Below are 27,845 nucleotides of genomic sequence, written 5' to 3'. Positions count from 1 at the left end.
TTTTCATTCTTTGTAAATTATTGTGGTTCACCATGTTATGTGGGATAGATTTTTCTGTGCTTCCAGAGCTTTCTGTGGCACTTCATTTCCATTCTTTCATCTGCCATGTGATTTAGATAAGTATTTTCTGTGTGTTGTTTACCTTTCTTCTCCTTTTGTTTATCAAATTTCCTTAATTCAAAGTTCTCCAGTCCTAGTGCCAACAGCAATTAATTTCTTGTCTTAGCAGAGTATACCACGAGACACATTACTTCAACAGCTGGTCTCTTCAGTGGAGCATGTGGCAGTTTGACTGGTTTTTAATTTTTTTATGTCTCACAGCATGAAGAGCATCATTCCTCTCTCTCTCTTTCTTTTCTCTTCCCTCCCACCCCTCCCCCCTCTCCATAGTCAACTCACATAATTAAGTATTTTCTTTATGTAATTATTTCATTTGGGTGCAATGTGTATCTCATATCATATATACAATTATGGAAAGGATAGATTGCTACTTGCCATAAAGATTACTTGTTGAGTTCCAGACAGGCACAACAAAACAACTGTTATACACTAATCTTTCAGTCAAAGCTTTCATCAGAAAAGAGAAACACACATGCATTTGCACAAGCAAGCACACCTCACACACGTGACAACTATCTCTGGCTGCTCACATGTGAAATTAATTATCACTCAGTTATTGTTTTGCCCATTATTGATTCAAATGGATGCTGGTAACACAAGTTCTATGTTATAGTCAACAATAGCTATATCTAATGGCTGCTACCTGGTAGCCCAGATTTGTAGGGCTGAACTTCCACTGAGAGTACAATTAAAAGTAAGTTATTCTTCATTAATATTTAATATGAATCTTTTATTCTTAATCAGCTCTGTATGAGCAAACTGTAACATTTCTGATGTATCAAAACATTATATTTGTGAAAGCATGAAGAAGTAATTCTATTTGAAATAAATCTTGTATAGAACCAAATTTGCCAAGGTTGTGGTTTTTCCATTTCTTATAATGTTACATCATATTGTTTCATTGAACCTACATTTCAAAACATTCACTATACAGTAAGTGATTTATTTTTGAGCACATCTTAATATGAGTAACAGCAATGTGCTAAAGATTCTGCGAAGTTAGTTTTTCTCCAAAGAAATTTCATAAAATTAACAATAGTTCCTGTAAAACCTATACCTATTGTTAAACCTCCCACTGAAGTTTATGTCCTTATTCTCAGCATTTTCAGGCCTGTGAATGAGATATCAGTATGTCAACTGTGAAACAATACCAAAACTTCTATGCAGAAATGTTAATGTTCCACCAACTAAAATTCACTGAGATTGAAAGGCTAAAAAGCAAATTTTATACTGTCAGAAATGTTACAGAAATTATCAAAAGTTTTTGCTAAGCACCGTAGGTAATGATTTCCTACTAAACTTATCATTGCTCTGAAACTGTATTTTGTAACAAACAAACAAGTTTCATGCAGATTACAAATGTATTATGAGCTTATAACTTGCTTGATATTCCAGCAATAAAACAAAAGTAAACCAGTTGCATTTCATGCTACATGCCAATGTGTGTTCCTTAATGATGTAAAATAATAAGATTACAATTTGATCTAACCTTCAATGGACATGGCTGCTATGTTCCTGAAGGCATGTTTTCTAGGTACTTTTAGAAACAATTGGACACCTCAAATCAAATATTTTCTGACATTTTTAACAAGACTTTTTTACTTACAGCTTTCTGTAATTTCATTAACACAAGGATAAAGTTTGAGAAATGTTGCAGAATGTAATAACAAAGATATTAAGTGACGTTAGACTCATTGATGTTGGAAGTGTATCTGGTAGATTTAAGTATATCATTGCAACAACCAAAATAGTTGCATAATGCAATCACGATTTGAGAAAACCACACTGTACAACAGCATGGAGTATTTCCAGAATGAATTTCAGATATAGTTTTGGAACCATGAATTTGTTCTTTAGTTATTGCAATGATAAACTTTAAAATTACCATTAAACCATTTGTAATTGTCCATAGAAGGTGTAATGATATTTAAATGGATGAAAGAATCTTATCATCTATGTTCTCCAGAATATTTGCTTATGAATGACATGGTTTTTAAAGAGATGTGTTTTTATTGTTTCTGCTGTTGTCATCATTTTATGATTTACAATTATAATGTAAAGTATGTAAATTCACCCAAATGAGAGGAAAGAGGAACTATCAGATCCTTAAACTTCAGACATTTCTTGCTTCAATGAAGTCATATGTTACTTTCATTTGCCATTATCTGACTGACTTGGCCATAACTTGCATTTTATAAATTTGTGACTGTGATATTTAGTGTGTGGATACAGTCAGTAAGTACATATGTTAATTTTTCTTCTTTCGAAGTAATTCCATTTAATGGAGCCCAGATGATGACCATTTCAGCACAGACTAGTGTAAACACATTTCTTTATCTGACATACTTAGCTTGTCACTATTAACTCTTTCCAAGCATTGTACTGTGCACTTAAAGTTCTTTCAGACACTGATCACTGGCTTGGGTAATACTAACTTCCTGAATTTAGTTTTATTTTCCAGTTAGTTCCAAAAATTGTATGATAACTATTATCCACAGCTGTCAAATATGCTGCATTTTTTGACGACTGACAGTAAAATATATTATTTAAATTATAAGATTGGTAACAAACTTTGTTTAGTCCAGAAACAGCAAATGACAAACAATGATTTGAGTTAGTGTGGGAATAAAAATAGCTAAAATTGTATAAGCACTACAGTATGGCATATTGGATTTTGAATAAGTGATGAACTTGTTCTTCCACTCATAGTACAATCCCTTCTTTTTATATACATATGTTTATTAATGATAGATTTTGCTGCTAATGTTCCAAGTGCATAGAGCTGTAAACAAGCATTGAGTAAAGATGACAAACATAATGAAAATTTAAAAAATAATTCTGATAATTAAATTCAAATTTCAATCAAATGTTAGTCATATGTTAACTGATTTAATATTATACTTTGCTGTAATGTTGTGCTGATGTCACACATAGAATACTTAATTTAATCAAATGTATATATGGAGTTAGAACGTAGTTAAAACTGTAAAACATTTGAGACCAAATGGAAACATATGTTTTATATCCCATAGTACTGTTCAGCAATATATTACTAACATGCGGCACTGCTCTCGCAATAAAATACTCAAATTGTATTGAAATTAGAAACATGCCCAATAAAATTAGTTAAACTACTTGTGTTGGGTTTCGATTTAAAGTAGATTGTGACCCTTAGTATGCACTGAAGCATGGTTCGAAATATGGCAAATTGTTGTTTACTGTGGATCCTTCTGAGACTTCTTCAGTTTAACTAATCTTATTGGGCGGAGAGAGAAATGGATAGTGACTGGATGCGTGGCCTACAGGTTAGACAGTGATAGAAGCTTCTATTATTCAGTACAGCATGTAATGAGCACTATGTGAGATATCACCATACAATGTCAGCTTCTTAGTGGTATTTGTGATGCACTGTCTAACAGTGTGTCACTAGCATTTTCATTGTACCAATCAACTTACACTAATTTAGGTGCTGGTTATTGAAAATAATGTCCATTAAGGAAGTACCAGGGTTTGAACAGTTTGCAATTGGGGGCAATTATACATTCAGATGTTTTTCCTTGACTGCCATGAGGCCACTCATGCTAATTAAAACAGTTTTTATTACTGTACTTTCTGGGGAAAGATGCATCATATTACCTTTACTCACACTACCAGTTTTGCTTGTAATTTATTTTGGTGGCTGTTTCTGTTGTGAATTTGCAGTGTTATTTCGAACCCTGCTTTTGTGCTGTTTTTCCTGCATTTCCTTTCTCTTTCATAATTTATCTTATGGACATGGCAAGTACCTCAAAATATTTTTACTCATTTCTGATGCACAATTCATATTACACACAAAACTGGGAAATACATGCTTATTACCACATCACTTGCAGTCACAGACAAAAGATAACATTCTTTTAATCATTCACATAATAATTAAATAAATTTTCTCTTTTTTCTGAATTAAACAGTTTTACTGTCAAATAAAAATGTTAACTTTCATTTTCATGTTTTATAGATTTCCTTTATAACAAAGTTTAACTTGCTATGTTGCTGGGAACCATCAAAATCACTTCATTTATTGTAGAGCTTCATAGATTAGTTACTAAAATTTTATCAAATTATCATACGTAACCAACTACAGGGTAAAAAAACAGAGATTTTTTTCCTAAACACACATTTTACCATTACTAAAATCTATTTTTGTGGTATTTTGCATGGTTCAGTTTCAGCAAATTTCTTATGCTAGTTACTATATTAAGCAACTGTTTTCTGAAACAGTGGAAAGTCCAGGTTGGAATATCAACAATACCACGAAAAGGGTAGGTTGACACTCACCGTAAAGATGAGACATGACCAATATCTCTGGCGATTCTGGCCAGAATGTGTGCATGAGATGTGCTGGCATGTGTGAATGTGTGTGTATTTTCTTTTTAAAGAAGGCTTCAGTAGAAAGCACAGTGTGTTACAGTCTTTTTATTGTGCCTGTCTGCACTCAGCGTGTCATATTAAAGGTGAATATCAGTCTATCCTTTTCACAATATTGCAACTAGTTTGTGATATCTTTAAGATTTCACAGACTTTAGTTGAGTCACAATATTGTAACTTACTTTATTGGCCCTGCCTTTACACAAAAATTGCAAGAAAAAGTTTTGTTGGATTATTTATTGCAATGAAACTCCATGATCTTATCATTCCTGCTTCTTGGATAAAGCCTGAAGAACAGATATTGAAAATATTCATTGTTATTGAAGTATTTTCATATTAGTAGTTCAACAGTATGTTACACCTTATCTTTTCAGATATAGAATCTATCCTGAAGTATTTTTTATGTACTTCTTAAGATGCAAATACTGAAAGTAGTACAATATTCTACTATCAAAGAGCTTATTAAAATAGAAATAATTTTCTAGTTTTATTTGCTAACAGTCATATTCATTGAGTCCATTTGTTCTGCATTGACTTGGCAACTGCAATTCTCACTTCCGTGAATTCTTCATTTTTTATTTTCCCTATTTAATATTTAAACATATTTCCATATTTTGTTTATGTGTGTACATAAGCAGTTAACTCTGTGTGACTCCCTTTATTCAGATTTCTCTTGTTTTAATATACTGAAGTCTTTACTTCTTGAAAACAACAGTGTACATCCATAGCTGAGTGTTCTGCATGGCAGAATGTTATGCGAGTGGCCCAGATTTAGTATATGGCTGGATCACAGATTTCCTCCACTTGGGGAATGGGTTTGTGTTGTTTTCATCACTATTTCATCCTCATTGGCATGCCAAACATCCATAAATTAAAGATATTTGCATCAGATGACCATTCTACACGATAGAAGGTCCTAGCCACAAGCACATCTCATTTCATTTGAAAACAACAGAAGTGTAAAAACAATATTACAATGCCTTCCAAGCATATATTGAAAATTAAATTGTGTTTACATTTATCATTTTGATCTTCTATTTAAGTGTCCCCATGAGCCACTTCTCCATTATTCCTATGGTTCATTATACAAAATACTTTGGGCAAAACTTCTGTTATGAATGTGTCCTAATATACATCAGATGTAACTCATTCATTTAATGTTATTGTTATTTTGAATAATGAACTTCATTTTCTCTCCAGTCACATGTAATTATTTTCAGATAAAAGCAGCCATATGAACAATTTGTCACCATCTACTATACAGACAAGTTGTGACTGATGAACAGTTACTGCTGGTTGCAGACTGAAGTTGATGTAAATTTCTACTTAACCAAATATCTCTGAAAGCCTTCAACAGCTACCTTCAAATCTGCAAAATTCAGAAAAAATTGTATTTATGCAATATAACCCTGAGTAAATGAATCAGTCACATCAAAATCCATACCACAATCAATACAGAAAAGTTACTGAGTCAAGCACACCTGAGCATTTTGCCTACAGTATGATTCTGGCACCAATAGCTGAGTGGTTCAATACTGAACAGATTCACAATGTTCACTTTGCATGATTTCACTAGCTACAGCATTTTTTCTGTACACATCTTTTTCTACCTAATTACACTCTGGTGCATAAAATGAGCATACTCCTCAAGAAATACAGTACACAAAAACAAATCATAACATTTATTATGCTGACCATAAGTGTTATCTCAAAAGATTATGGTAACTGACAGATGAGGTAATAAAGCAATATCACATCAGTAAAAAGAACAGAAAGTGTGATGAAAAGCACTCTTCAGTTGGTCCTTCCTAATGAAGTTATCTTACAAACACCTCTCTGTCAATCAGATGCAAAGTAATCAACATCTATGTTTAGCATATTGTTGCTTGGTCATTTTTTCCAAAAGAAGTAATTAAAGTATGTAGTGACTCGTTTTCTCATTAATTTCCTGTATGTGTAACAGTTTTTTATCTACATGTCTACCTAATAGTAATAAATGATGAGTCTGTAATGATTTTGCTGTCAGCTGAATGCTGACAGTTTATATTTTTTAATTGTTAGCAGTTTCCAGTTTTCTTAAACTTTCAGTATTCATGAATCTGGATTATAGGCTTGTGATTTAGAATAGTCTATCTCTAAAAACCTCATAGTCTGATAAGGAGAAGCTATGGCCTAGTAATGCTTACATAAGTCATGCTGAACCCCATTACATATGTGTATAATGGGATATAAAGTGGTTGCAGTTTTCAAACTGAGGAGAATAATGTGTTTGACAGATACACAAGTGAGAACACTGTTACCAAAATACTCACTTGATGACCAAACTTATTTCTTTCAAATGCCTTAATGAGTTTCTCATATGTGACTAATGGCAATTAATGTGACTTTTCATTTCTTCACAATCTTTGCAAGATCAAGCTGTGTAGGATATAGATTCTGCAGTGTTATCCTGCCTGAATAGAAACTTGATGAACATAAAACAACAACAAAAAAAATATAAATCAGACCTTGTGGTAATGTTCTCATTGCAGAATCCCCACCCTCCCTTTTCCAGTTTGAAAGTCGTACATACCTTTAACAAACATAATAATAAAATATTTCACTGTCATCATGCTTATGTTTTTAATCTACTCATCCATTATACTCATAAACACTGTGAAATCATTATCTTGAGTGTGAAATCATTATCTTGATTGTGAATTCTGTCATTAATTTCTCCCTATCTGTTGCTATGGTCTTGTGGGATGATAGTATTAACTACATACTTCCTGCCATCCAAAGTATTTACCTTTTGTTTTCTGAATAACTGCTAATGTTTAAGTGTGGTATCTGGAGTGTTATTAATGCCTTTATAACATTTTAAGAACATCAGTTTTCTTACATAAATGCTTATACAGAATACCCAAGTAATCTCTGTATGTTTAATTAAATTTGTAGGTTATACAAAATTTTCATTAGGCGGTAGCTAGATATTCTTTCAGTGCATAATTCTGTGCATCCAAACAGTGTATTAATACAGTTATTTCAGTATACTCTTATCAGAATACAATTGGTGTACTGATTAATTGCTTGCATTTTTTATGTATTCTTTTCCTTGTCTGCTGTGTTTAGCTGCTGATGTATTGTTCTTATAAAGGCTCACCTTTATCAACACATCACTGCTACATGAATATTCTGTTGCCACTAAAACAGTCTCTTTACACATATATGTTGGTTTTAGTTGGATTTGGTAAGTCCAAAGGATTACATTTCAATGCCTATACTGAAAGTGTGATGTTATAGCTAAGTGGATAATTGTGAGATTACAAATCCAAAGACTGGGGTTTAATCACCTAATAGTTGTTTCACCTCAGTCAGTGATCTGTGTATGTGAAAACTGTCAAGTTGGACCATTGTTCAGACTTCACATTAAACTGTAGACCACCTATAATTGACTGAGTAAGTCAGTTACAAAGTAGGAGGATGGAAATGATATGACACCTCTTCCAACAAACCTTCAGACTGACAACAGCTTTAATTTTTTAAGTCAGGGGAAAAAAAGACAGACACAAAAAACTGAGGAAAGCTGTCAGTATGGCAATATTTGATCATTTTAAATATCTCAACACTGCTCAGTAGATGTATAAACTAGATGGAAATATTACCATGGTATCTATATGCTACAAAATTTCCATGACTGTTACCTGTGTTAAAGAGATTTGTTTTCTCTCATACTTTTGGATATGCATTTTGTCCCCTGATTGAGCAGAATTTAATTTTCATAAACCACATTAAGTCGCATTCTATTCGTTTAGTGCACAATTGTGCTGTGTTATATCTTTACTGACCAGTTTGTTTCAAATGTGTATTTTTACTTCCTGTGATTACCATACAAGTGATCACAAAATAATGTCTCTTGCTTCTAACAAGACACTTACATAAGAAGAATCATGACATTTCATTTAACATCTCTTCACATCATTATTGAGTTTTCCTTTGTGTAGATTAACACTGAAGTTTAACAATCCATGACTGTTTTAGGCACTTTACATGAGACATGAAGATTCATGCTTTGTTTTTATATGCTGCCACTTCCAATAACTGCTCTGTAATTTCAATCAGTTGAATTGTATAGTACACTATTCTGGTGCACAAATAAGTTATATATCTTCCTATATTTTTCTACATGTCATATATGTAATACACAAATCAGATTATAATGGTTATTGGCTATTTACAATATAGTTTCACTTTTTCGCTGCTATTGGGAGGTAGCACTTACTATTTTTTCTGTTTGTACTGCATACTAGACAACATCTGGAACTAGTTGAATCATTATAGTCACATCTCATTATCAATATTTGTGAGTATGAAAACAAATAGGAATTCATGTGTATTCACTGATATTTTACTTATCAGTTACATTCTTTGATTCAAACATTTATTGTATTTACACGTACATCATCATCATCATCATCATCATCAAAATCTCATAATTGTCATCATATGTCATGGTAATGTTTCTCAGGTATTCTGTTTTAACTTTAGAAATGGCTCAGTTTAAATAAGGAAATGAGACAATGATCCTCACTTTTCCTGAATGAGTGTTTGAACTGCTTATGGGTGATTGACAGAACTGATTTATCCTTAGATGATTATCTTGCAAAGTTATTCTTATTATAGTGACTATTTGCCCAAAAATATGGGTAACCTTTGATTTAACTGCATGACAAAGGTACCCTGATTTATAGATTTTCCTGCTTGCAGAATCATTATTTTTGTCAGCCAATGATATATGGAACATTTTATGTTTATGTTTTATTTGAACTATATAACATGTTGTACATACCCATGTACTGCAAACATAAAGAACGATTAGAAACACAAGTAATTTCCAGGCAGAGATTCTTGTTTCTCTTCTTTTAGGTTTTTGTCATTGTTCAACTTTCTGTGGTGTCTATTAATCTGTTAATTACAGATTTGTAAAGAGCAGTTCTCCTCCTGACATTTCACTTAATTGTTTTCATACCACTGATGAATTGATTTTGCTGTATTAGGAGTTTGTAATGCTTTCAGATACATTGTTAGCTTCATTCATTCACAGAAAATCAGTTTATTCCAACATATTACTTCACAACAGTTTCTCATTTCATTATGATTAAAAGTGTGAGTTTCTTCCTAAGTATAAGTATCCTGTATCCAAGATCTGTTTAACAGTACTGTTCCAGATAACATACATATATCTATTACTGAAATGCAAAATTTAGTTAATACGTAAGAACAGCTATTAAAAGAGAGAAAGAGAGAGAGGAAAACTGTGAGTTTCTTTCTAAGTAAAAGTATTCTGTATCCAAACCCTGTTTAACAATTCTGGTCCATTGGCATACATTTATCTATTACTGAAACATGAAATTTAGTTAACACACCAGAACAGTTACTAAAAGAGAGAAAGAAAGAGAAGAAAACTGTGAGATTCTTTCTAAGTAAAAATATTCTGTATCCAAGCCCTGTTTGACAATTCTGTTCTATATGGCACACATTTATCAATTAATGAATCACAAAATTTAGTTAATAAATCAGAATATTTATTAAACTTATCACTAACTGCAGGTATCCTGCAGTCCCTTTCCTAAGAATTAAAAAAAAGGACACTATTCACTAGTAATCTGTCTGATGAACACAGTCAGACCTTTTACTTTTTCACTTGAACCTTTCACTTCTTCCTTTGAAGACTATGTTGTCGTATTTTACAGAATCTCTGGGTAATAATAATTCTTTAGTTATTACTACTCTTCTTTAAGAACAGACATTTAAACTGTCATGTTTGTGTTACCCACTCTCTCTAATACCCACAGAAACAGCATTCTTTCTCCTTTGAAAGGTTCAAAATAATCAAATAAAATAATATAAAACATACTTTTATGTTGAAAAACTGTTTTGATCCCTGCTGCATCATTTTTTATCACTTCATCAGTATTGTGTGACACAATACTTTGAGTTTGAAGCTATATTACCATTAATCACATTTATATAACATTGCAGTCTTTCCCTTTAGTAATAATAATCTTCACTGATAATTTATTAAAGTGCAGAATATTGTTTTGGCACTCTTTTCTCATATATTAAAGAGTTCTGTGTTACTTCTTTTCTAAAATACATCTGTCATCATTCATATCTTCTTCTGTTCCTGTCAATTTTTTGCTTTGTGCAATCTTCACATTTGTTTCAGTTATAGTTTCTTTTGTTCAGGTTCAACAACTTTGTGGGCCGTGTTGAGGTAATTACGTACATTGATAATGGGATCAATTTAGAGATGTCAATATTTCCAAATGTAGACTTTGATAATATTCAGTCAGATCTTTCTGTCAGCTACTTCCTACTATATATAATCAGACAGATAAACTATTATCTCCTTTATCTTCACATAATGCAATGTTGTCCCTTCTAATTACAAAAATTGGATATACTTTTAGTTGCTTCACAAATTTTAATTCTTGACTTTGGCATTCATGTCTGTTGACTCTGAATGGAACCACCATTAATGTGGTCCCGGTACAAGAATCTAAATAAACACGATCAGAAAGAAAGTAGTAGGTTGATAGGTTATGTCACCATAAATCTGTTTCTGGTGAATTCTTTGTATTCCTAAAAATTTTAGATGCTAGACTTGAAAATATTTGGTTGATGTTCAAAAATCTCATTTTTGTAGGCTTCAGTATATTCTCCATGATGTACAGTCATCAAATCAAATGAAATGTACTAATTATAAAATTTCTGAATACCATATTCAATGGGTATCACTTAACAGTTCTGAAAAATAAGACAAAATTCTGTAGTAAAGTTGTCTGCAGAATTACTTGAGAATTACCTTAAAATCAGTTCAAATGGTTCAAATGACTCTGAGCACTATGGGACTTAACTTCTGAGGTCATCAGTCCCCTAAAACTTAGAACTACTTAAACCTAACTAACCTAAGGACATCACAAACACCCATGCCTGAGGCAGGATTCAAACCTGCGACCGTAGCGGTCGCACGTTTCCAGACTGTAGCGCCTACAATCACTCGGCCAACCTAGCCAGCTTAAAATTAGTCTGTTCTTTTGATGCCTGGAGGAAATCTTTATATTTGAAAGGAGACAGAATATTGTTTTATGTTCTAATATGTCATTGATGCCTGAATGAAGCCCCAGTTTAGGACTAGTGCTTCTGAATTAGTTTTTTTACCCGATTTACAGGAGAACTGTTTGTGATTTTCAGTACTGATCTTGGTGTGTTGATGCAAGCAGGATGATAAGATCTCTTATGGCATTTGACAATTTGTGCTGGTGAGAAATAATTTTTGTAGTTTTAATTCCATGGTGTGGTGGTTAGCAATAGGTATTCTTTGTTGAAATGATTTTGTTGCTTTTGCTACACATGCTATTAAAAACGGATATTGGAAAACCGAATGTAGATTGTTAGTGAAGGAATGTGAGAAACTGTCTTTAAAATATTATTAAGTGAAGGTATTATTTGCAATTAGTAGTTGCAAAAGAGGCTTGTTTGCCTTGTATTATGAAACCTATGTGTTAATAACAGGCACAAAATTCACATATATTGTATACAGAGTACTAAAATCATATCATGACAGTTCATTGTCTGCATCATTGTTCATTGTCTACATCTTCTTCTTCCTTAATTTCCATAGCTACTTTTTACATAATGGTTATATGGAAAATATGGAGAAATTGGATTATATTAGGAGAGAAACAGAAAACAAATCTTGACCTTTCAGTAAAGCTGAAGACAAATTTAGATGTGACCAGGTGTTTGCATCTCAAATGGACTGCTTCATTGGCACATTGAGAATGAGAGTACAGTTATTTTTTGTGAAACAACATAAATGGACTGTGTTCATAAAGCTAACTGACCAATTTTCGATATCTACTAGTATCAGTTTATAAAAATAGCTGCAAATCCACATCTACATACATACTCAGCAAACCACCATATGGTGCATGGTGAAGGGTACCTTGCACTATTACTAGTCATTTTCTTTCCTGTTCCACTTGCCAATAGAGGGAGGGAACAATGTCTGTCTATATGCCTCAATATGAGCCCCAATTTTTCTTATCTTATCTTCATGCTCCTTACACAAAATGTACGTTGGCGGCAGTAGAATCATTCTGTAGTCAACTTGACATGCCAGTTCCCTAAATTTTCTCAGTAGTGTTTCATGAAAAGAATGTCATCTTCCCTCCAGGGATTCTCACTTGAGTTCATGAAGCATCTCCATAATATTACATGTCGACCAAACCTATAAGTAACAAATCTAGCAGCCCTCCTCTGAATTGCTTCGATGTCTTCTTTAATCCAATCTGGTGGGGTTTCCATAATCTCAAGAACTCATCTTCATTCATTTAAAGTTATTTACATTTATATCACACTGCCAACAACTAGAAATCCTGTTTAAGTCATCTTGTATCCTGCTACAGTCACTCGATGATGACACCTTACCATACACCACAGCATCACCAGTAAACAGCTGCAGATTCCTGCTCGCCCCATCCTTCAGATCATTTATGTGTATAGGATGTCCTAGGAGCAGTGGTCAACATTCAGGGATGTGAAAGGAATGATGATTCAAGCAAAAATGTTTGGTATGCATGGGCTCTAAAATGCTTACCAGTACCTTAAGAGCTATGAGTACTTCTTCATCTTCGATACGGTGAAACAAATCCCTTGTGCTGAAAGCCCTTTGCTTTCTTTATTTTGAGAGAACCAAAACAAGAAAAAATGTCCAGTTAACATGGGTTCTAAAATGCGTACCTTAAGTGCTATGAGCAATTGTTCATCTTCGCTACTGTGAAACACATCTTATCTACTGAAAAAAGTGCTCATAACTCTTAAGACATGCATTTTAGAGCCCATATTCACTATACAAATGTTTTTCTAGTTTTGGTCCATATTAGCTCCTCCCAAAATATGGAAAGCAAAGAACTTGCAGCAGAAGAGATTTGTTTCACAGTATCAATGGTGAATAAATGCTCATAGCTCTTAAGTTGTACATTTTAGAGCCCACACTTACTAGACCTTTTTGCTTTGAATGATTATTCTTGTCATAGCACTGAATACTGACTATTCCTCCTTGGGCATCCTGTTTATGGAATAAGACTAATCCTATCACACTTCTCTGGAGCACTCCTGATGATAAACTAGTCTCTTATAAACACTTGCCATGAAGAAAGACGCACTGGGTTCTAATAATTAAGAAATTTTTGAGCCACTAACATATCTGGGAACCTATTCTGTATGCTTGTACCTTCTTTAACAGTCCACAGTGTGGCACAGTGTCAAATGCTTCCTGGAAATCTAGGAATATGGAATAATACAATAAAGAAATACAAGGATAAAACTTCTGTCAAGAGAGATATTCCCATTCTTTTATGTCTTGTTTGCAAGTTCATACAAAGGAACTGCTTCACAGGATCAGATATAAGCGAAAATCCTATGTAGTAATAAAACTTTATTAGTGAAAGTACTAAATGTCCGTTTCACATATATTTTCTATTACATACATATTCTGAGATATGGTACAATATCACCCCTAAAATAAACTGAATGGATAGCAATCAAGAGATCTCAATAAAGCAGCCAGAAAGCGGTTGTACTTCACTAGTAGATGAAGAAAAACAGTCAAACTGATCACAGTTTAGTTAGGTAACACGTAATAATTCATATGAAGTAACTGGATGATATTGATGGTTGCCTCAATTTTCTGAGCCCTAAGTCTATAAATAAAACTAACTAACAAGAAAACACTGTAAAATGAATTGAGAAGAATGACTAACAATGTGTGATGAAATGACGTCACTGGGAATGTTCTAGGAGCAATACATTTTCAGATGAGGAAACATGATGTTTAATGTTGAAAATCCCCATAAAACTTTAGGTACAGAGCATTTATGAGAAGTATTATAAATGACAACTAATTAATCTACCACTTTCTCACCTATTATACATCACATTTGACCATACATATTTCAGTTTAAAGATATTCCTTTTATAACTTCGTCCCTCATTCATTTTCTCAACATTTACATACTATTTCATTGATGTTAATGATTTCCACACTTTTGGTAACTGCCTCTTGGGTCTAATCATCAGTAAATGTGCTGCAAATGAAATCTCTTTCAATGTGAACATTTTAGGTCAGATGTGACAGTGACTATTATGAATATCAATTTAAAAATATAACTTACTGGAAGTAGTCACATTTATTGGTCTTGCTACTATGTATATCAGAGGATTATACCTCCATCATGAGGCAGATGGATTACAATTGTATATAGGCAGAACCTTTGTGGTACTGTCTGGCAGTAACTATGCCTGTTTTAACTGTAATAAACCAATCTCATGCTCGAGGTATAATCCTCCAAAATATCAAGTGGAAAGAACAATAAATACTATTGGTTACAGTAATTTACAGCTTCAAACCAAAATTAGGCATTGCGTGCCATTGACAAATGAGTATTTTGTCACAAACAAAATCAAACAATGGAAAGTCCAGGTTGGAATATCAACAATATTAGGAAAAGGATAGAATGCTACTCACTGTAAAAATGACATATTGGGAAATGGACAGGCACAATGAAAAGATTGTTACACATTGACCTTTTGGCCAAAGCATTCTTGAGAAAAGAAAATGCACACACAATCACCAAGCAGAACACTTCATGCCCCAGTAGCCAGGCATAGCAGTCATGTGTGCATGTGGGGTTCCTGTTTGCATGAATATGTGTGAGTTTTCCTTTTTTGAAGAAGGCTTTGGTTGAAAGCTCAATGTGTAACACTCTTTTCATTGTGCCTGTCTGCAACTCAATGTGTCGTCTTTATGGTGGATAGCAATCTAACCTTTTTATAATATTTTGCCAAAAAGCTCATTATGCAGATGAAGAACCAGTCAAATTGTGCTTCATCACTTACTTAAAAATAAGTTACAGCATTATCATTTATACCACAGGCAGTATTCTGTTTCCTTCTGGTTGGGTCTTTGCAGTACTATACACTGCTTTTTAAAATGTGCATCTGAGTTTGGGGTATATTCTACAGCTGATTTAAACTTTCCCAGTTATTAAAACGTTAGAAGTATTATATTTCATACAGCAAATGAATAGAATAAAATGGAATATTAGTGGACACAAAATCAAAGGGATGTAGAGCATAAGTGAGGTCTAGTTTCGCTATTTTGTAAAGTTTCTTGTTTAGAACCAAAACATCATGGCCTTCATTCTTCTTTCCCCTATGTGTTGCCTTTCTTGGTGACTACATGGTCTGCATACATGGAACTAACCATCATAAATATTATCTCATTAACTCTGGTAAAACTTAATCAGTTTCATATCATTCATTACAGATAAATTTGCTTCTGGGAGTCCAGGCTAGCCTAGAGTTCTCACCTGAAATTCATTAATAAATCTACTGGTGGTGTGTCAGTGACCTCAAGCATAAATGTAACTTAAATCTTGATAAAAACCATTTAACACCAAGACAGCATTTTTAGAAGTTGGAGCACATATTTTGTGGAATCTAAATCAGCAAAATGTTAACTATTTTCCACTTTAAGTACTTTGCATTTTTCTTACACAGTTTTTCAGTGACAATAAACCACCGTAATTTTGTTTAGGAAATGGAAAGAACATGCAAAGAATGATGCTATTTAGCACAATTTACTAGAATAAAAAACTAAAATAGATTGGGGCTGCAATTTAAAAACTTGAGTTCAGTTTGCATTATCTCACAATTGACCAGTTAATGCATTGTGCAGTATACGGCCATTGAATAACAATAAACTAACAGTACAGAATTCTGGTTTGTAGCATTGACAGTTACTAATATTTGTGTTTTAACAGAAAGTCTCATTTCATTATATAAAATCACATAATTGATAAAGGAATGCATTGTTCAGCACATGACCATTGTATAAGAACAACACAGCAATAACAATTGCTTATTTACCAGCATTGTTAGTTACTTCAGATTTTTGATATCACAACAACTTTTGAGTGAATTTTCAGAGTAAAGTTGTGTGTTTAATAGGGAATTATGCACAAATTTTTGTGTTAAGTTGGCAATAGTAACAACTGAGCCATCTGAATTAGTCCTGTGCTCCATTTTTTGGCTTCAATGTGGCAGTTGTGATCAGTCATTACTAAATTTTATTTTTATGTGTAATGGATCATAATAATTAGAAGTTTTATATGGACAGTCTATGGTGTAGTTGATTGTGAAAGAATTAGGTGTATTTATGGAGTTTTAAAGTATTTTAAAAATATTTTACCATGAATATATAGGTTAAGTTATTCTGTTATTTTTCTAAACTTACATATGTACCGTAGCTGAAATCTTGTTGCATTTCATGTCTGATCCTTGTATGTAACAGCAGAAATTGTAATTTTAAACTGTACACTAGGATAGGTATACTACTAACAGATTTCTATATTTCATTGCAGAGCATTTATCAAGTTACTAAATCAAAAAAATATAATGTAGATTATATTGCTTTAAGATACTTAACATAGACTGTTTTTCCCTTCACACTGTTGACACATGATTGATAGGGAGATCATTAAAGATGGTTAATTTGTGTAAAGGGTTATAAGTTAAAGGACAGAACTTGCCATAAGTTTGCTTAACACTTTCTGGTGACACCAGATGAGTGACAATATGTTTAAATGTACAAACCTTCACAGGTATATACTTCCTCCACATTTTTACAGTTTGCTTCTTGATTCAGAAATGAATTGTGTGCTTCAGTTAACAACTACGAATTGATAAACTGCTGAGCCAAAACATTATGACCACCTGTTTAATAGCATGTTGTTCCACTTTTCAAACATAGTACAACAGAGATTTTGCTTGGCATGGATCCTACAAGTCCTTGGCAGGATTCCAGAAGTATATGGCATCATATGTCTATGCACAAGTCAAGCAAATTCTGAGATGGTGGTTTACGGGCAAGCAGCTGGTACCCATATGTGCTCGAGTGGGTACAGATCAGGCACATTTGCTGGCCAAGACATCAATGTGAGTTCACTGTAATGCCCCTCAAACCACTGTAGCATGATTCTGGTGTTGCAACACAGACAGCTGTCCTGCTGGAACGTGTCATTTCCCTAGGGGAAGACTTCAGGCATGAAGAGATGCAAGTGGTCCACAATAATGTTCACATAGTTCATTGCTGTCATAATGCCTTCGATTACCACCACAGATCCCATGGAAGTCCAATTCAATGCACCCTATTGCATAATTCTGCCCTCACTGGCCTGCATCTGTGCCACAGTGCATGTTTCGTGCAGCCATTCATCTGGACAGTGATGTGTATGGACCCAACCATTGACCTGGTCAAACAAGAAATGCTATTCATTTAACAGACAACACATTTCTATTAATGCATGGTGAAAACTCAGTGATGCTGTTCCCACTGCAAACATAACTGATGATGTCATTGGGTCCACACAGGAACACGTAAGATCATGTGATATGGAGCTCCGTGCTCAACAATGGCGTTTGAATGGTGTGCTCTGAAACACTTTTGCCTCCACTAGATCTGTAATCAGATCCGCCACAGATCACCCCCTATCCTGCATTACACATTGCGGGATCCTCTGACCTCTATGTTTTGTGATGAGACATGGTTGTCTAATACCATACACCATCCTTCAACCACTTTCCATAGGTGCTCATGACAGAAGTAAACAAAGAGGTGACCAGCTTCATTTCCAGCTGCAGGGCCATGACAATGTGCCATTTGTCAAACCAGCTTATGTCAGTGGATTCCATTATTTGCGACCCATATCTTCACTATCATTACAGCTTTTTAATCTCTCTTCTGCTTACATTCTTTTCTTACTGCATCACGTACCCACAACACCACCAGGAGGCATTCAACCTTGCAGTGGGTAGTGGTCATAATGTTTGGCCATAAGCGTATTTTGAAAAAAAGGTAGATGTTGTACGAAAAAAGTAAACAATTTGTAGTCAGCATATTGTGTGAAAAAGATGAAAATTTTGTTAGTAAAATGCTTATTTATCTTTAAGTAGTTTATCTAATAATCTAGCATAATTTGCAATGGATATCCATGAGAATGATTTGACAGAATTATAATCTCTGTGATGAAAGTTCAGCACCTTAACAGTTAGTCAAGTGTTGTAGATTGTCCAAGGTCTGGAGTCATTTTGTGTTTATTCTAGATATGCACCTATTTAAACCAAAATATTTTAGAGGATGGTGATCTAAGATTCTGTTCATTATTTATTTGTCAATTTTTTTGGATTTATAGGCACAGCCAATTGCAGCTGAACTCACAGCGAAGCTTCTAGGCAATAGGGTTGCTGTATCACCAATAGTAACAGTGGAACCTCGAAGGAGAAAGTTTCATAAACCGATTACCCTGACAATCCCTGTTCCACAAGCAGCAAACAAGGGCATGATCAACCAGTATTCAGGAGATGCACCAACTCTGAGACTCCTGTGTAGTATTACAGGTAAAATTCTGAAATGTAATACTTCATTAGTTTCAGATATTTGTTACATTATTAATTATTAATTGCTCAGTTGACTATATTAATGTAAATGAACTAATATGGGAAGTAACTGATAGGGTCAGATCATTTTTAAACTTCTGTAATCTATGTGTATTGGTTATTTTTTGTGTCAACTTTCACTGTTGTTTGCCAGGAAGTACACACATGTACATCTCTCTCTTATAATTGTGGTGCATATCATATCACAATACATATCTTTCTTCAGAAACAAAGAGGGAAAAAGAGAAAGTAAAAGTTGTATAACTTTCAAATGAGTAGCACTCAAAAACCTGCATCTAACTGGATATGATAGGCTAGGTGCAGGAAAACAACATTACATGTCAAGTAAATGATGTAGGAATGAAATTTTCTTGATATCCTTGTGGGAACATTGGACAGAAATTTACTACATGAGAACTGTCAGTCATTGTATGAAGTCATTTGTGCTGAGAACTACTTTATCTTCTATGCATTTGCTAAATCTTAAAACAATGGTACAGTTTTGATACATGCACTAGAAGAAGTGCTATGTTTATGTGCAGCAGTTTGACAGAAAACTATTTGTAATTAAATATTATTTGGAGACTGGGTTATATAAAATCCATATATATTTATCTAATGACCAGTAAAAGCAGAAAGATATAGAGCAGTTGTACTATGGAACCAAAATAGTTATGGCTCATTTGAAAATTAATCAGTCAAAATGTGTTGTGAAGTTATAGTTAAGTGGATGGAAATAGTTGAAATATGCGAGCAAAATGTTTTTCCTTTGACAAAGTATTGAAGGATACAGGGTTTTTGTGACACCACAGGCAGTATATGTAAGTTGCTGTGAAAGAAATATGGAAACTGCATTAAATTGTGGCAAGAGCTGTTGAAAGCTGTACAACCACTTGTATCAAATATCAATACAGTGAACAGTTGCCCTCATGTATGGTTGCAAATAATAAATACTGTGTGGTTAGCTGAACTTTGTGCAATACAAGGGATTTTAATAAGGGTTTTCCCTTCAGTTCTCTTTGACAAGCACAGAAAATTTAGCAAACTGAGCAGGTGGCCATTGCTACAAGCTATCAGTATAAAAAGTACCTAACTTTTATTTTCATAAAACTTGCATTACTCCAAAGCTATTTTAAAATTCAAAGAAGTATTCGAGGCCACCTTAGTGCTGCAGAAATATATTGCTAGTAAATCATTCATTTCTTGCACAATATACTGCAAATTACGAATTGTATGAATTCTGTCTCACTATTCCCAGTGCACGCATTTGATATTTTTCTTCTGTATGTCAATATTCATTTAAAGTACCCTACTCTTTGTAACAGTGGGAAGTGCATGCCTAAGGAAAGCAGAATTATAGTTATATTCAGCTAATTTAAATATATTCACCTGTGTGGCTCATTCGCCGAAAGTAGTCAGTTGGGAATCAGTCAAAATTGTTATCCCTTCAGGTGATCCTCATTCTCTCACTCTTTCTCTCTCTCTCTCTCTCTCTCTCTCTCTCTCTCTCTCTCTCTCTCTCTCTCTCTCACACACACACACACACACACACACACACACATACACACACATGCTGTCTCTCTTCTCTCTCCCTCTCATTAGCAACTAAATGTAAGTCACAGCAATGTGGACTTTTGAGGTATGTGATGTCAAATTTTTAAAAATAATAACTTATTCCTGCATAAAAAGTTTGAAGCATTTTCTTCTGATGCATATGTTGAAGAGTTATTTGAGCAACATAACCATAGAACAGGTGGACGGTTTCAAGTACTTAGGATGCATATTCTCACAGGATGGCAACATAGTGAAAGAACTGGAGGCGAGGTGTAGCGAAGCTAATGCAGTGAGCACTCAGCTACGATCAACTCCCTTCTGCAGGAAGGAAGTCAGTACCAAGACTAAGTTGTCTGTGCACCATTCAGTCTTTCGACCAACTTTGTTGTATGGGAGCAAAAGCTGGGTGGATTCAGGTTACCTTATCAATATGGTTGAGGTTACAGATATGAAAGTAGCTAGGATGAATGCAGGTACTAGTAGATGGGAACAATGGCAGGAGGGTGTCCACAATGAGGAAATCAAAGAAAAACTGGGAATGAACTCTATAGATGTAGCTGTCAGGGCGAACAGGCTTAGATGGTGGGGTCATGTTATACGCATGTGAGAAGCAAGGTTACCCAAGAGACTCATGGGTTCAGCAGTAGAGGGTAGGAGGAGTCAGGGTAGACCAAGGAGAAGGTACCTGGATTCAGTTAAGAATGATTTTGAAGTGATAGGCTTAACATCAGAAGAGGCACCAATGTTAGCACTGAATAGGGGTTCATGGAGGAATTTTATAAGGGGGACTATGCTCCAGACTGAATGCTGAAAGGCATAATCAGTCTTAAATGATGATGATGATGATGAACCATATAACTTCATGTATGTGGACCTATTTCTTGCCTTTTAGTATCTTTACATGTGTGTAATGCACCTTACTACAATGTAGAATGGAAGATATAGAAAGAAAACTCTTTTGCTTAAGATAGTCACCATACAGAGAATTTTACAGTCATACTTCATTTTTCCTAATGCTGTTCATTGTGAAGACAAACATGTCATAATTTTTAACAAGATGACATTTGGTGCAGATGACTACATCTTAGAAATTAATTTCTCTAGCAAATATAACTACAATGTTTGGTGGCATTCCAGCTGATGTAAGGGTGCTCAGTAGTGAGACTGCTTAGTGAGAAATTTGATATTGAATACTTAACACACTATTACTACCATGACTATTAAGTAGCCATTGCTGCTGGAGCTACCTAAAATACTCCAGTTTATAATTCTGTTATAGGTAAATATTACCTAAGCAACAGCTGAAGTTGTAACCTTTGCTGTTATTGTGAAATCCTTCATATTCAACTGAACATTTTTTCATGCATATTTAAGATAAAATTTGTACCACAAAGAATGTGTTGGTCACCTCCCATGAAAAATAATGTCCTCTGAAGAAAACATCACACCTCACAGAATCTAACCTTATGTATACATTTCTTTCTTACTTTAATGGAAACACATTTTAGACAGTTTGAGTAAACACGTAACTTTTTTGAAATGAGCATATGTAAGGGACAGTAAAATGATAATGAGACAAATGGAGAAAGGTAAGTAAACTGTATATTATTTCAAAAATGAATGTCATAACTTTTAACACATTTATCCCACTGTGAGACAAGATGGACAATGCCTCCATGGAAAATATGTTTGTGGTTACCAAGTCAACTATGATTGTACCCAGGCATGCATCTCTTTGTTTGAAGCAAATCAACAGCCACAAATGTCTTCCTTCAAGACTCCAAAAATATTTAAATTATATGGGGAGTGATTGGGACTGTATGGAAGACATGTAAGAGTTTCCCAGTGAACATCTGCAGTGTAATAGAAACAAGAGGCATGCCAGTCTTTCACTAAAAGGCCCACAACTCATTGACATTCAGGAGCATGGTGCCACAATTAATGCACAATGGTACTTGGGTTTTGCAAAAACTGATGCATGCTATCATGTCCAAACACCCAGGAATGTTGACAGATAGCATTGCATGATAATGTTCATCCACATGTTGCCACATTTGTTTCGACTCCACTGCAGAAGTTTTGCTGGGAAGCCCTTAACAATCATCTTGCAGTCCTGATCACTTCCCATGTGATTTCCACATTTTTGGAGTCCTGAAGGAAGACATAGGTGCCTGTCGATATGCTTAGGATGAGAGATGTATGCCTGGGTACAACCTTGGTTCTGGAGGTAATGGAAAAAATTTTCGATGACATTATTGACCATTTTGTCTTACAGTGATATAAAAGTATTAATAGTTATGGTGATTACCTTTAAAATAATAAACAGTTTATTTAAATAATGGAAAATCCAGGATGGAATAATGACAATATTACGAAAAGGATAGATTGCTACTCACCATATAACAGAGATGTTGAGTTGCAGATAGGCACAACATAAAGATTGTGAAACAAGTAAGCTTTTGGCCGAAAAGGCCTTCTTCTGTATTAGGCACCACACACACACACACACACACACACACAAATGCAACTCAACCACACATGACCACTGTCCCTGGCCTTGATAGCCAGGCAGTGGTCATGTGTCTGTGAGTTGCATTTACATTAAGTGTGTGTGTCTGTGTGTGTGTGTGTGTGTGTGTGTGTTTGTTTTGTCTAATTTGGAAGAAGGCCTTTTTAGCCAAAAGCTTAACTGTTTGACATTCCTTTTGTTGTGCATATCTGTGACTCAACATCTCTGCTCTCTGGTGAGTAGTAATCTATCCTTTACATAATATGTCAAACAGTTTGCTTCCTTTGTTTCATCTGTCTCATTTTCATTTGACTGCCCCTTATATAACTGTGGAGTGTAACAATAGACATTGATTCAGCACTCTCACACACACACTGAGCTGTATAACACTGTGTCAAACTATAATGTTTTATTTATGTAAGCACAGAAATAATTAATACAGAAAATAAAATCCACCAGTGTTGAGTCTCAAAAGTGAGGAGCTATGAATCATAGGATAAAAAATGCCTCTACATCAATAATGTTTCATTGTTTCTCCCTCAGTAACTTACTGTTATGCTGGTATGTCTAATTCAGAGTCACTGTATTTCTGTACTTTGGTTCTCATCTTTAGTTGTTTTTGGCAGCTAATGCAGGTCTGGTTCTCAGTGCCATCTTAGTTATCTGATGTCATGGGTGGCCCATAACTACTACAGTTCTTGTTGGTTTCCTTAGCATCAATAGTGTTGGATTCTGATGAAATCCCACAGTTTTCATAACTCTTATGTTTATTTAAAGGCTTAATAGTAATATGAATATTATTGTCCCTAACTTTCATTTTTAAAGATGATCAGAAGGTTCATTTTTGCATGCAACTGTCAACAGCCATCCCTCTATGCCAATCCAAAATTTATTTGATAAGTTAGTGGGTGAGGAAATAGTGATAATTATTGTATAATCTTCACACTCATACATTTAAAAAAGTGTAATATTCCAGTGTCATTTTGCTTAGAAGCTATGTAACTGAAATCAGTTGACGGCACTGCAAACTAGTTATTGTAATGGACACTCATGTGTTATAAAATATTCTAACTTTGTGTTTCACTTAAGCTTTTGGTACAATGATTTGTTTTATGGTGACCAGCCTTCAGTGTTCAGAGGACATGGTAGTTCACAGTTTCACACATTATCTGACACATGTATTGACTGGCAAACTTTTACTCTGTCATTGATTATAGAGAACAGAGTTTGACTTCTCAACTTTGTAGCATGCATCTTGAATTTGATTACATTTGAATTTCTCAGTGTATGCATAGTGTACCTCATTGGATTAATTAACTGTGAAAAACCTAATGCCCTTGTTCTCCATAATAGCAGTTGCAAATATCCAAGAATTTCACTGAAGTGAAATGAACATTGCCCAGTCAGATTGTGGTGAGATGTCCTGATGGCTATTAAGAAGCAGCATTCCACCTGTGATACTCATAACAGTTTATCATTGAATGCACCTGTGCTCTTCAGTCCAGTTAAATCTCATACAGAATTTAATTCTTCAAAAGACATTTTTAACACCAAGAGGGCCATTTTAGAGTGTTATAGATCTTTTCCATTCATACACTTATGACTGACAGGAAACTCCTTTTGCTGTATGACTCATTGATATTCTTGAAAAACATTCCATTAGTTGCATTTTAAGTAGTTTCTCTAGAGCATTTAAGGTATGTGTGATTAAATCAAAGGAAAGCTCCTTTCCTTAACTGGTTTAATATATTCACCTCCACCTCCTCCTTTCCCACAGCACCTGCCACTACCAAAAATATAATCAATGATGACTTACCTCCTACAGCATAGAAATAAAAATTGCAATATGTAATTTTATTTGACATATATCTGCTTTTTTTCAGGAATTTGTAGTTACTTAAAATTTGGATTTCATCCTATACACTTTTTATCACAAGTGTAAGCAGAATAGTCCAATTATAACTGTCATATCTACATGTTATTGAAGAAAGCCCATTTCTGTTTCAAGTTTTGGATTACTCTGCTAATTTTCATAGTTAGCTCTATTTGGTATAATATGTTTCAAAGATATCCTAAATCATGTCACTAGGAGCAGACATATGATTATTTCCAACCCTCGAGCTGTTACACTCACTTATTTAATGTTTGTTGATTCTTTCAGGATGTTTGTGACTTTGCAGCCATAAAAATCATTATCTTTATCTGTCTTTCAGCATTCATTATCATGGAATCAAATATGATTTTATTTCTGTTAGAAAAACAGTATCATCTGATTTCTTTCCTGTGATGTATCATAACAGTTCACAATTCAATTATAAAGAGCTGTAAAAACATACGAAGAAAACAGTATATACTGTTAGTAATACAGTTTTCCTCATAATTTCAGTTCGAAAGTTTTCATTCGGTGTGATAGGATTCATGTTGAAACAGCTTGCAGCATGTACTATTCAACAGTTATTACCCCTAAATCAATTAACAATAGTGCCAAGATTTTCTGGAATTCTTAACACACTAGTAAGCCCATGCACAACTTTCTTTGTTGGTGTGAAGTGTAGCTGGAACACACTGTGAAACAGACTCTCTCAAAATCTCACCTCTACAAGCAACTGGGAGCAAAAGTCTTAACACAGGGTAAAAATAATATGTTAGCATCCATACCCTCATTTTCTCTTTTTTGATAGACTGTAAAATTTAAAGACATTGCTAATAGTTAGATACACTACTACATTATGTAATTACAAACAGATTAGTACACACATATTTCTTAAATTTAAAGCTATTGATGCCACCTTGCCAGCCTCTTGTACTATCCTTTTTATTAGAATGCATCATTGAAGAATGATATAGTCAGTTTCTTGTGGCAGCTGAATTGATGCAGTGGAAGATTTGAATTCTTTCATTAAGTGTTATGCACACTACACACAGTTACAATTGAGAAGAAATTAAATGTAAATCACTGGAGAAGAATGTTTATCGTGTAATTTACTGGTGTGCCATATGTTGTCAAATTGTACTTGCTTCAAGTCTTCACTGAGATTGCATCATCACAATGCAAATGATAGAAATACAAGAATTTGGCATCATACTGTAAAAGCTGTACTTAGACACTGCCTGAGTATCCCTAACTTATATTTAGGTATAGTGTACTCATACAATGTGTCTTTTGCAAGAAGTAATAATTTGCTCAAGCAGTCTATGGCAGTTTGTTTTACCATTGTCCACTTTATAGCTTTGTGTGATCTAAACTTGACTGCCACATACAAATTTAAGTGCTAATTGGTTTGAATGAAACCACTCATATGGTGACAATACATATCTTTATTTGTTTAGTTATTTTGACCTGATATTGCCACAGAGATTCCATCAGATTACTTCAAAGTTGTTTTTTTTCTTCTAATAATTAAAAATCACCATGGGCTATTCTTAAATGTATTATACGCACAGTATACATTATAATTTTTCATTTTTATGCACTTTTTTTAACTTTACTAAAAACAATTTTGCCATATAAATCTACATATACTGTGTAATACATGTTAGTGTGGTGGTGAACACTTGATGTAACACTAACTACCATCCCATTCCCCTCACCTCCTTTCCTTAGTAGTGTGCAAGAAAAACGACTTTCTGTAAGCATCCTTATGAGATTGATTTTTCATTATGACCAACACCCCTCTTGTAGTGTCTGCCACTGAACTTGCAAGAACAGCTCTGTGATGTTCTTGTGCTCACTAAATTGCATATTTTAGGTAAGTTACATATAAAGCTTACACATGCAGAACTAGCATGGGAAAAGTAGGAGTTGTTACTTATATTAAGACAGAACACAAGTTTAAAAACATTGAGATGAGTAGATTTTGTATTGATCAGCACGTACAAATGAGTGCTTGTCAATTAATTTTGAAAAGTATTTCACTTTTAATTGTAACTGTATATAGTCTTTTTTAACTGTTTATGAGAAATCTAGATTTCCTGCTATGCTGTCTAATAGACAGCAGCAAGCAGTTAATAGTCTATGAGGATTTCAATTGTAGATTTTCTAAAAGATTCTGATAGGAAAAATGATCTGGATGCCTTAGAATTTGATCTCAGTAATTGACTTTCCAACACTGGTAGATAAAGACAATATGACCATAACTGATAATGTCTCCTTTGGTGAAGCTCAAAGCAAGAAAATAACAGTTTACCAAGTAACAAATGCTCTCTCTGATAGTGATGCACAATTAGTTAGGATGGATAAGACAGTGCATTACAGTATGGCTACTCTTAAGTGCAAATCAGTTTAGAATAATTAATGACTCCAGGACAAATGTTTCTAAGAATAGTTTACAAGAGATGATCTGGTATGAAATTCATAATGAACCAAATATAACATAAAATTTGACCTATGGCATGATACATTGAGATCATTATTTTAAAACAGCTTTCCACAAAAGCTAATCATAAAGGACATTAAACAGCAGTGTAAAAAATTATGGATCAGTAGAGAGATTAAAGTATCTTGTGAAAGGAAAGGGAAATATATCTGATGGCAGGAGCAAGCAGAGATCCTGCAGTAGTTGCATGCTACAAAAACTAATCAAAATTACTAAGGAAAGCTGTTAAAAAATCAAGGAACATGCACATAACGTTGGAAATCAGTAATTCAAACAACAAATTTAAGGGTATATGGAAGGTATTGAAATGACAGATGGGACAAACAACCACAAAA

At 34.1% G+C, this 27,845-nt stretch overlaps 1 protein-coding gene across 2 annotated transcripts in view; it reads left to right on the top strand.

Moving 5' to 3' along the window:
- The window catches only part of LOC124722875 (ankyrin-3-like), an 898,463-nt gene that overhangs the window by 469,361 nt on the left and 401,257 nt on the right, over positions 1-27,845 (top strand). For both annotated transcript variants that reach the window (XM_047248010.1, XM_047248011.1), the window contains exon 24: positions 18,828-19,032. In XM_047248010.1, coding sequence (XP_047103966.1) covers positions 18,828-19,032 — 205 coding nt within the window. The remainder of the gene's footprint in view (positions 1-18,827; positions 19,033-27,845) is intronic.

This window comes from Schistocerca piceifrons, chromosome X, assembly GCF_021461385.2.
Source record: "Schistocerca piceifrons isolate TAMUIC-IGC-003096 chromosome X, iqSchPice1.1, whole genome shotgun sequence".
NCBI lineage: Eukaryota > Metazoa > Arthropoda > Insecta > Orthoptera > Acrididae > Schistocerca > Schistocerca piceifrons.
The sequence above is the reverse complement of the archived record's forward strand: the minus strand, read 5'-3'. Positions and strand labels throughout refer to the sequence as shown.